The sequence below is a fragment of the Centruroides sculpturatus genome, unplaced genomic scaffold (assembly GCF_000671375.1).
Source record: "Centruroides sculpturatus isolate CEXI.00-Female unplaced genomic scaffold, Cexi_2.0 scaffold204, whole genome shotgun sequence".
NCBI lineage: Eukaryota > Metazoa > Arthropoda > Arachnida > Scorpiones > Buthidae > Centruroides > Centruroides sculpturatus.
Genome location: NW_019384459.1, coordinates 533,920 through 546,409, shown reverse-complemented (window position 1 = coordinate 546,409; position 12,490 = coordinate 533,920). Strand labels below are relative to the sequence as shown.

Sequence of the window (12,490 nt, the reverse complement as noted above, 5' to 3'; positions counted from 1 at the left end):
TTCCTTTAAAGTAATCCCCACTTATTGCAATGCACTTATGCCAATGTTTACTCCACTCCTCGAAGTATGCTTTAATGTGGTTTTCGTGAAATCCCTTCAGGACTCGCAGTAAATTTTGTTTTAGGGCATCAATCGTCTCAAAACGGTGACCAAGAAGCGGAAATTTTAGACGAGAAAACAGGATAATTTCAGACGCTTCAATATCGGATAAATACGGAGCTTGATTAAACGTATTTGTTGAATTTTTGACCAAAAATTCACGAACAGCAAGAGCATTGTGAGCAGGTTCATTATCGTGGTAAAGAGCAACGAGTTTTCTCGCCACAGATTGTGTCGTTTTCTACCAATTGCTTTACGAAGCGACTCAAAACGCTCAAATAATAGTTTTTGTCGACAGTTTGGCCATTCGGGAAGAACTTATGATGCATAACACCACGATAATCGAAGAAAACAATCAACAAAACCTTGATTTTTGACTGACTTTGACGTGGTGTTTTCGATATTGTTTCACCTTTTGAGTGCCCTTCACTCAATTTTTGAACCGTTCGGTGTCAAAAGTGCAGATCCATGTTTCATCCTTGGTAATGATACATTTTAAGAATGATTCTCCCGGAGAAAGCATTTCCTCAGACACTCGAACATATCGTTGTTTGTGGAAAATATTCAAGGTTTTGTGGCGTAAACGCTTTAAAATTGTTTGACAAGATCCAAATGGTATTAGAATATGTTCAATAATGTCCCTAATTGTTAAACGACGATCATTGAGCACCAAATATCTGACTCGAGAGAGTGTTGTTCATCGATTGAAGTGGATGGTCTACCAGAGCATGGTTAGTCTTCGATACGTTCTCTGCCCTCCTCGAACATTTCATACTACACGAAAACTCTTGTTTTTGACAGACTATCGTCACCAAAGACTTTTTGCAACATTTCAAACGTTTTTGACCAGTAAATTCGTTTTAAAAAATTTCATGCCCCCCCTTTTTTACTAGATTACACTCGACATTTTGAAAAATCCTCGGTGCAAAAATTCTTTACACGCAAAACAAGTGTTTATTTGGAAACGAAAACACAAATAAAATCCAAGAGACTAATATTGGTAAGGTATTTATTCTTTACTTAAAAATAATTAACTATCCTGAAGTTTCGAAATGTATCCATTTTATCTCGGTAGAATTTACCATTCGTAAAATTTGAAATTATCGAAAATATAAAAAAATAATAATTTTATTATGTAATATTTTGCCATTATTACAAATTGGAAATTTAAAAGTTCACCCAGCTTAACAATTGGTTCATTATGGAAATAATTGAAATCCAAAATTTGTTACGTTTCTATTTGTGAGCTACAGTATTATTGGATTGTGTGAATTCAATCGGATGGAGTCTAGAGACGTTAAAGAAAACGACAAACCATCTTCGAAAATTGGCAATTACTGTATTCAATGCGCCAATACAAACGGAATGAAGGGCAGCAATAGTGTTCCCATAACTCCTAAATGCCGAATCTGTTTGGCCGATGAGGGTAATTTAATCTCTCCTTGCCTCTGCAAAGGTAAAATGTAGCAAATTAACAACTATTTAAATATAACAAATTATAGCAATTTTAATCTCTAATTAATTTACCAGGATCCGTAGGTCTCGTACATAAAAATTGCTTAGAAACATGGTTAGAAAATCGAAATGTAGATTCTTGCGAGTTGTGCCAAACACCGTTTCACGTTATCCGCATTCCGAAAGTAATGCAGCTTTCTACGAAAATTCCATTTATTAAATCTACTTTATGCAAACTTAATAACTTATAATATCTTTCTTCAGAAATTTAGAGAATGGTGGCAAAGTAATGATTCTTTAACGGACAGAAAAATTTTAAGAAGAGATTTAATCGTTATATGTGCATTAACGCCCATGGCTATCCTGAGTATAGTTATGTGCTTAGAAAAGATCGTTTATTATAGTAAACACGGACATGTCAAGGAAATGGTGGCGATGACAATCTTTTCTTTATTTTTAATAATTTCTTTTCTTTATCAGCTATTTGCTACACTTAGGTAAGACTAATAGACTAATAGATCTACACAGGATACGCTGTGTACAATTTGAGTTATTTGTCAACCATGGTTTAAATTTTAAAGAACTGTTCTTTCTTTCTAGAATAATGTAATTTTTAATGTTTGTCTGTCATCTCTGGAAAGAATAACGATTACGCTATATTTTAAAACGTAAATTTAGGCTACTCATTTTAAAACAAAATAGTGATCGACTAAAGAGCTGCAATGCCCACCATTGACCGAGGGGGTGAAACTACTGAACGCCGGTAGTTGGGCGTGGGTTCGCACCTGGCCAACGAGCTCGATGGGGTGGAATTTTCCGGGTTTTCTTTACGTATGTAACATCCAAATAGGTACCAGCTTCCCATAAAAATCCTCCCGGCAGATCGACCATGAGTCGAGTTGCCATAACCAAACTATGAAAAGTGACAATGCATCTCTTTAGATGCATTGTCACTTTTCATAGTTTAGAAAATTCTGCCGAATTGTCAATGTTATGTGAATAATAATTTATATTTATTTCTACAATGAAATATAAGCAAATATACGAGTAGATTTTTGAAATGTCCTCACATAATTTCTATATATAAAATTTTATTTAGCGATGACGTTAGAATTTAATATTTATTTCTTATCGATTTATCAATGCATATTTCCTAGTCTATAAACTTACCATTTTATATTAAAATCCAAAATGGCGACATTTTGAAGAATTCTTTTTGACCTTGTTCTTTTTAACTCTCCTCTCCATGAGTTTTTACGGGGCCTTTTTTTTAGTAAGCTGGGCCCACAATGGAGAAGCCGGGTAATGAGGACCGTCCCTAAAAAATTCTTGAGGTCTTTTGATCCGTCCAGATCGATCCCGGATCTCCCAGAGTCTTATCGCTCTGGGAGATCACCTTTAGTCAGTGGCGCGTTATCCTATGGGCAAAAAGGGCAAAAACCAATTTTTTATAAGTACGTATTTCCTTCAGAAAATTTCCTCGAAGAAAAATGTCTGTGCATGTCACACTGTACACGCATGTAATAACACAGGGGGCCACATGTACAGTTCTTTACATGTACATGTGACCCCCTAATTCAGATTTGCCTGGGCCCTAAGAAGCAATAACGCGCCATTGCCTTTATTTGCTCGGCTATCCGCCCGTCAGATAAATAAGTTCGATTCAATTTTATATATTTTAAGTTGATATATTGAAGCCATTTTATATATTTTAATAAAAATTACATAAACAGGAAGTAATTTTTGTACGATTTATACTACAGGAGTCATTATCTTTCCTACAAAACATGGAGAAATAATCATAGCAACGTCCAACTTTTAACAGAAAATGTTTACGATAAATTTTACGAAATTATCAATATGTCAGCATCACCCGTTTCTTCTTAATTCTGGAAAAAGAAAATGCGAAAATCCAAATTTTATGAATGGCAAATTCAATCAAGATAAAACATACTTATCGAAAACTTCACAATAATTATTTTTATACGAAGAATAAATAAACATTACCAATACTAGTCTCTCTTGGATTTATTTAAATTTACTACTATTTTTTATAATAGTCATACGTGTTGAAAACAATAGTTTTAAATTTTTTCAAGAATTAATATCTCATTTATTTTTCCTTATCAAAACAAAGTAACCAATTGTATTATTATTGATTTTAGTTTCTTCCGAAATTTTAATGATTTCGAGATGTTCAGTTTACGTTTTACTATTTGTACACNTTTATTTAAATTTACTACTATTTTTTATAATAGTCATACGTGTTGAAAACAATAGTTTTAAATTTTTTCAAGAATTAATATCATATTTATTTTTCCTTATCAAAACAATTGTATTATTATTGATTTTAGTTTCTTCCGAAATTTTAATGATTTCGAGATGTTCAGTTTACGTTTTACTATTTGTACACAGGTATCTGTGTACAAATAGTATCTGTGTACAAATCTATCTAGGAATTTACTTTTCATTCACAGCATTAGCAGCCACATCTACAGTGGTACATTTACGTTTGCACGTTCTAATTCGGGTCTCCCTTTAATATCGATTCTAAGTCAAAAATCTTCAAATATCTTACTCATCTCTCCTTTTTAATTCTGTCTTGTAAGCACTAAGATGACCTTTTATAGGTCCATCATTGATTTAGCCAGGCTTACAATTTTTTGGCCGGGTGACGAAAGAACGGTATTCAGGTCATGAAAAATTCCCGAAAAAATGACGCCTGGATTCGATCTCGGATTCCTCAGAACCATTGGCTAATGCATTAGTCGCGTCGAAGATCGTCTGAAAAGAACAATGTGTTCAAAATAAAATAGATTTGTTTAAGAGAACAAACTATTAAAAGAATTCCGTTAGGACAAACAGTTCGTGCTCTTAAGTGCTGTTATTAAGTTCCACTTTAATAATACGATGCGTGTTATAAATATTTGTAGAACGGCTTTACAATAAATGTTACTTAAAAATTCAAATTTGAAATTTTCATATTTTTCCTTTTATTTCAAATAAACCATTTCGAAAATACTTCTTAATTGATTTCTATTATTATATTATAAATTACGTAACATAGATAGAACAAGAAAACTCTTTACTTTTTAATTTGCAGCAACTTACCTGTTTATTTACTGTACTTATAAACAATAACCTCATATGAAATAATCAAGTTGTATATGCATGTGTTAAGAGCCAGATAAGTAAGTATACATTATGAAAAGTAATTAAGTGTTTATTCATACTTACATGCAAGAAAGTGTGCGATATTATACATTATGTATAATACTTGTATAATCAGTAATGCAGGTTTTTCGTAAAGGTTCGTGATAAAAATTTATTTATTTCAATTTAAATAGCTATAAATACTTGAAATTGTCGATTAAATCTTGGAAGCGAGAGAGAAATAATGGCGGCACTTTCGGTTTGCTGGAGTGTGATGTTAAACTCGTATGATTGGTAGAACTTAGATCACGTGTCGTAGATGAATAACTAATTCTGATATGTATAAATATAATATGATAAATATAAATATAAATATGTATAATATATAAATATGTGACATTTTTCGATGCTTATTCCTTTGTTTCCTTTGCTTTGTATATATATTGTACATTATTTTACTATACTATATATTAATACACTGTATTGTATTGTATTGTGTTAACAAAAACATATATTTATTATAAAATTTATTAAACAATTATATTCAGATTAGGTGTAATCTCGATTTATGAGCGTTTCTCGTTCCCGAAAACCTCTCGTATATCTGGATAAAGTTTTCCATTATTTCTTAAGATCAAAGTTTGTACCTTATTCTCCTATTCTTAAATATAGATATCATATACTTTATGTCGTAGTCATCTCACTGTATATATATGTATACATAAATATATATATTATCAATAGTTTTTCTAATGCGGCTCTCGTAGCTAATTTTTTTTTATGACCTGCAGAGAAAATGTTTTACCATCTCGCGATATATTTCATAATAAACGAGTAAAAGATTTGAATAGCCTGTTCATAAAACCATCTGTTATCATATTTATGTAAAAAAATTTTTTATATTTTTAACTATTATAAAATGGAAAAAAAGCTTAATTTTGAAAACAGCGATGAGTTTTATAAAAAAAAAAAAAATATTGTAAATGCTAATAACGAGTAAAATCGTCACGAAGTCCGACCTTACCCGAGATACACACGATCCCCATTATCTCCCCACCCCTTCGACCTTTAACCACCAAAATTTAGTAGCATCGATCCCCCTAATAAACAAACCTCCCTGCAAAATTTCAGAAATTTTTAACAAAAAGTACAAGAGTTATTAAGCTTCAAAGAGAATGAACAAAATCGTGTCCCCCCACACACATACTAACATCCTTGATACAGGGAAAAAAATCGAAATTTTTGCATTTCTCAACGTTTCAAGATGTCCTAAGTCCAAAAATATAAAAATCTTGGGGGGGGTCATTTTTTGATCGATCGACATACTTTCCCTCTGTTATATATAACAGCCAGGAAAGTAATTAAACAACATAAGTTGCATATATTTATAAGTTGTCTGTTATATAAACTTCCATATTATAATTAAATACTGTACAATATAATTTGACTAATAGAATGAAGCTTATCACCCTTGTAAACACTTGATGAATGTGTTTTATACTCGATAGTAATACGCTACTCGGGGATTTTTCAAGTCGAATTCTTCAATCTCTCCGGCTTACCAGGTAGGTGGTCTATTGCAGAAGGGAACGAAATTTATTCAACAAAAGTTAGTCTTTGGTTCGATGGAATACGGCAACCAACACGTGAACGATCTGCCAAGAAGAGACTTTCCTGGTGGATAACAGTTACTTGGTTGTGGGTTTGCACCTCACCAACCGGCTAATCACGTGAGGTTTTCCTAACATAAAAATAATTTATACAGTTTTGTACTGATATTCGATCCGTCCGACGTTGCTAGTAATAAATTATGTTTAGTATTGATTTTCACAAGCTTAGCTTAGATTAGATTAATATATTAATTACAAAAGAATGTCCTTTAAAAAATGAATAAATGGGGAAAATATATTACAAAATATAATTAAAACAATGTGCGTTGAAGATATTTTTTTTTATATTTGTAATTTAAAATTAATATTTAACTACGAATCATTATATTGATGTTTTCTTTGCTTAACTTTAGTAAAAAGAAAATCATATCTTTAATTATTAATTTAAATTATGTGTAAATATAAATATCCTTGTGAGACTTAGGAGCTAAATTTATGGGATTTAAAAAAAAAAGTTATAGTATTGATATTTTCTCTTTTTTTTCCAGGTTCCGAAAACATTTCTTGGAGAGTATTTTGAAAGTTTAATTAGTTTACTGCTGTTTTAGAATGACCAGCATATTTGATTAACACAGTTTTATCTGCAATTAAAGTATCAGGAGTAATTACATTTAAAAAATGTTCTTGCTACCAGATCAATTCCAACAGTAACAAAAATTCTTTCTGGGTTGTATAATATTTATTCCACTATATTTGAATTATTCCTTTGGATTTCGACCATTCAGAATCTTCTATAAGCTATAGAATAACCTCTATTTTGTAATAAATGGATGGATGTTTTCTACCAAAATAAAAATNTTTTTCGTAAAGGTTCTCAATTTAAATAGCTATAAATACTTGAAATTGTCGGTTAAATCTTGGAAGCGAGAGAGAAATAATGGCGGCACTTTCGGTTTGCTGGAATGAGATGTTAAACTCGTATGATTGGTAGAACTTAGATCACGTGTCGTAGATGAATAACTAATTCTGATTAGCTATGTGACATTTTTCGATACTTAGTCCTTTGTATATATATATATCCTTAATAGTATATATAATATACTATTAATACATTATTTTTACTATACTATATATTAATACACTGTATTGTATTGTATTGTGTCAACAAAAACATATATTTATTATAAAATTTATTAAACAATTATATTCAGATTAGGTGTAATCTCGATTTATGAGCGTTTCTCGTTCCCGAAAACCTCTCATATATCTGGATAAAGTTTTCCATTATTTCTTATGATCAAAGTTTGTACCTTATTCTCCTATTCTTAAATATAGATATCATATACTTTATGTTATGGTCATCTCACTGTGATAATATATATATATATGTATACATAAATATATATATTATCAATAGTTTTTCTAATGCGGCTCTCGTAGCTAAGTTTTTTTTTTATGACCTGCAGAGAAAATGTTTTACCATCTCGCGATATATTTCATAATAAACGAGTAAAAGATTTGAATAGCCTGTTCATAAAACCATCTGTTATCATATTTATGTAAAAAAATTTTTTATATTTTTAACTATTATAAAATGGAAAAAAAGCTTAATTTTGAAAACAGCGATGAGTTTTATAAAAAAAAAAAAAATATTGTAAATGCTAATAACGAGTAAAATCGTCACGAAGTCCGACCTTACCCGAGATACACACGATCCCCATTATCTCCCCACCCCTTCGACCTTTAACCACCAAAATTTAGTAGCATCGATCCCCCTAATAAACAAACCTCCCTGCAAAATTTCAGAAATTTTTAACAAAAAGTACAAGAGTTATTAAGCTTCAAAGAGAATGAACAAAATCGTGTCCCCCCACACACATACTAACATCCTTGATACAGGGAAAAAAATCGAAATTTTTGCATTTCTCAACGTTTCAAGATGTCCTAAGTCCAAAAATATAAAAATCTTGGGGGGGGTCATTTTTTGATCGATCGACATACTTTCCCTCTGTTATATATAACAGCCAGGAAAGTAATTAAACAACATAAGTTGCATATATTTATAAGTTGTCTGTTATATAAACTTCCATATTATAATTAAATACTGTACAATATAATTTGACTAATAGAATGAAGCTTATCACCCTTGTAAACACTTGATGAATATGTTTTATACTCGATAGTAATACGCTACTCGGGGATTTTTCAAGTCGAATTCTTCAATCTCTCCGGCTTACCAGGTAGGTGGTCTATTGCAGAAGGGAACGAAATTTATTCAACAAAAGTTAGTCTTTGGTTCGATGGAATACGGCAATCAACACGTGAACGATCTGCCAAGAAGAGACTTTCCTGGTGGATAACAGTTACTTGGTTGTGGGTTTGCACCTCACCAACCGGCTAATCACGTGAGGTTTTCCTAACATAAAAATAATTTATACAGTTTTGTACTGATATTCGATCCGTCCGACGTTGCTAGTAATAAATTATGTTTAGTATTGATTTTCACAAGCTTAGCTTAGATTAGATTAATATATTAATTACAAAAGAATGTCCTTTAAAAAATGAATAAATGGGGAAAATATATTACAAAATATAATTAAAACAATGTGCGTTGAAGATATTTTTTTTTATATTTGTAATTTAAAATTAATATTTAACTACGAATCATTATATTGATGTTTTCTTTGCTTAACTTTAGTAAAAAGAAAATCATATCTTTAATTATTAATTTAAATTATGTGTAAATATAAATATCCTTGTGAGACTTAGGAGCTAAATTTATGGGATTTAAAAAAAAAAGTTATAGTATTGATATTTTCTCTTTTTTTTCCAGGTTCCGAAAACATTTCTTGGAGAGTATTTTGAAAGTTTAATTAGTTTACTGCTGTTTTAGAATGACCAGCATATTTGATTAACACAGTTTTATCTGCAATTAAAGTATCAGGAGTAATTACATTTAAAAAATGTTCTTGCTACCAGATCAATTCCAACAGTAACAAAAATTCTTTCTGGGTTGTATAATATTTATTCCACTATATTTGAATTATTCCTTTGGATTTCGACCATTCAGAATCTTCTATAAGCTATAGAATAACCTCTATTTTGTAATAAATAGATGAATGTTTTCTACCAAAATAAAAATATCATAAAATATATTATTTTCTTATGTACTATATTTTTTTTCTACAATGTTTATTTATAATGCTAAAATATGCTGAAATTCCTATTCATTTTAACAGTGGTGGTTATATAGGAGAAGAGAAACTAATAAATATAATTCACCCCCTCTTTGTATTTATAACAGTCTATATTATTTCTATTTTATCCAACACATTTTTTCATAAACTATTAGTTATAGAATTATCTGGAAATAATTTCACATTCACAGAAATTACTATATGAACAGTTAAATATTCCTGATAATATGTGCGAGAAACAAATTTCTATGTAGGCCTACTACCTTCCTTGCCTATAATGTAGTTTATTTAGTTATTTCCAAGAGATAATTTCATTTAAATGGAGAATTATCCATAATTAGAAACAATTTCAATAATGTTAAATGTGTTTTACATAGTGTAATAATAAAGCATACCGAATTATGGGATTATTTCAGAAACATTAATGAATCTTGCAAATATGTAATGTTCTTTATTTATGGTTTTTTTTCAAGCATTTAACATGTTTCTATATCTATGCTGCAATCTATAACGACATGAATTTCCAAGTCAAATGTCAAATTTTTACGGCACATATAATCTGAAGCACTTGCATCAATTAATAAAATAGCTAAGCACATTTTTGCATTGCTTTCGGTACAGCCCCAAATTTACTATTACATTATTAAGCTTGTAATATATGTAAACTTCATAACATTTTTTTTAATATAATAATTATATGTTACCATTTCAATTTCATTAACAGTTTCTAAATTTCATGAAAAGATTTGGCAAAACACCTACAGGAATTAATTTTGGTGAATTTCTCTATGTAAAGAAGACTTTCCTGATTAGAGTTAAGATTTTTCAATTGTTAAAATTATTTAAAATCCATAATTTTAAATATAATTTATATATAAAATTAATTTAAATTAGTAGACAGTCACAATATAAAATTGTTTATTTTAACCAACACATTACATCAAAATACTATATTCCATTCCCAACAATGATATACTGAAAAATTAATATCTAAAAACAATATTGTATAATAACAATCTCATACATNTACCTTCCTTGCCTATAATGTAGTTTATTTAGTTATTTCCAAGAGATAATTTCATTTAAATGGAGAATTATCCATAATTAGAAACAATTTCAATAATGTTAAATGTGTTTTACATAGTGTAATAATAAAGCATACCGAATTATGGGATTATTTCAGAAACATTAATGAATCTTGCAAATATGTAATGTTCTTTATTTATGGTTTTTTTTCAAGCATTTAACATGTTTCTATATCTATGCTGCAATCTATAACGACATGAATTTCCAAGTCAAATGTCAAATTTTTACGGCACATATAATCTGAAGCACTTGCATCAATTAATAAAATAGCTAAGCACATTTTTGCATTGCTTTCGGTACAGCCCCAAATTTACTATTACATTATTAAGCTTGTAATATATGTAAACTTCATAACATTTTTTTTTAATATAATAATTATATGTTACCATTTCAATTTCATTAACAGTTTCTAAATTTCATGAAAAGATTTGGCAAAACACCTACAGGAATTAATTTTGGTGAATTTCTCTATGTAAAGAAGACTTTCCTGATTAGAGTTAAGATTTTTCAATTGTTAAAATTATTTAAAATCCATAATTTTAAATATAATTTATATATAAAATTAATTTAAATTAGTAGACAGTCACAATATAAAATTGTTTATTTTAACCAACACATTACATCAAAATACTATATTCCATTCCCAACAATGATATACTGAAAAATTAATATCTAAAAACAATATTGTATAATAACAATCTCATACATAAAACATATATATTTACTTATATTTTTGTTCAATTGAAAAAATTTTGTATGTAAATAAAATTCAACTATGCTAATAAAAATCATAATAGTTCAAATAAAAATAACAACTTTATTCTATTACATATATATATATATTTCTAAATACTTAAAAGACATATAAATACTAAAAAATATTTAAATGTATTGTCCATATTCTATACTTTTATACAGAACACATTTAGACCAAAACTTCTATTTCTAAAATAATGTATTTGGAATTTATTCGTATTTTTATAATCCATTTGATTTAAAACTTTGATTCATTTTCAATAAATTATTAATACTATTTAAAAAATGAGTATTACAATAAAAATATTCTACAACTTACACACATTACAAAACCTTTGTAACAACTTTTAAAAATTATAAGTATTTTATTTGAACTAGTTAAAAAGTTCACATTACTTTTAAGTACATATGAATATTTGTATTAAAAATACATTTAATATTAATGATTCTAGGAATCTCTTATATTGAAAGAATATAAAATTTTATTAGTTTCTAATATACAAAATGAACACTTTCAATATATTTTTTTTCTAATATTTTTAAAGAATATACTTCTTAAAATTCTTATTTAGTATATTAATATAGTAATCAACAATTTTAAACTATTAAAAATAGATACTATAATGCTTTAAAATTCTTTAATATTTGAAATTTGATATTATATATACCTAACAAAAACATATATGAGCCATTATTTTGAAAGTGGCTTATGTCCATTTTCCAAAAATCTTAAGTCAGTTGTTATAATGTTTACAATTCTACATTATTTTTCATTTTAAACAATTTTCAGCTTATTATGTTCGAAATTCGTTAAGATTTTGGAAACAGAAAATTAACTGGTTAAAACTATTCGCTAAAGTACAGTAAATGCAATTTTCATTTTATTGTACAGTATTTACTTATTTCACTTATTGTTTTCATGTTTTAATTTATTATTAAGGCATTTAATTGTGTTATTTTTACCTTATATTATTTGTATTTACTATTTAAATTTATTGAAATGGATATTGTTTAGGGCCTGCAAACAGATTACTTCACTTTCCATTATTTCTAACGGGAAAAATTGAGTCAGATTTTGAACAATTCAGACTTAACAGCCTACTGAAACAAATTAAAGTACAAGGCATCACTTTA

General features: G+C 28.6%; 1 protein-coding gene across 2 annotated transcripts; it reads left to right on the top strand.

Annotated features, from left to right (window-relative positions):
- Positions 1-1,250: 1,250 nt before the first annotated feature.
- Positions 1,251-3,558, top strand: LOC111620747 (E3 ubiquitin-protein ligase MARCH2-like). Of its 2 annotated transcripts, XR_002755957.1 has the most exons (5): positions 1,251-1,555; positions 1,630-1,739; positions 1,819-2,051; positions 2,155-2,222; positions 3,318-3,367. XR_002755957.1 is itself a non-coding variant. In XM_023362745.1 (4 exons), exons 1-4 carry the CDS (start codon positions 1,381-1,383, stop codon positions 3,439-3,441), a joined length of 642 nt encoding a protein of 213 aa, XP_023218513.1. In that variant the 5' UTR covers positions 1,251-1,380; the 3' UTR covers positions 3,442-3,558. The 2 variants fall into 2 exon arrangements, 1 of the variants encoding a protein (XP_023218513.1); XM_023362745.1 differs by lacking the exon at positions 2,155-2,222 and having other exon boundaries at positions 3,318-3,558.
- Positions 3,559-12,490: the final 8,932 nt, after the last annotated feature.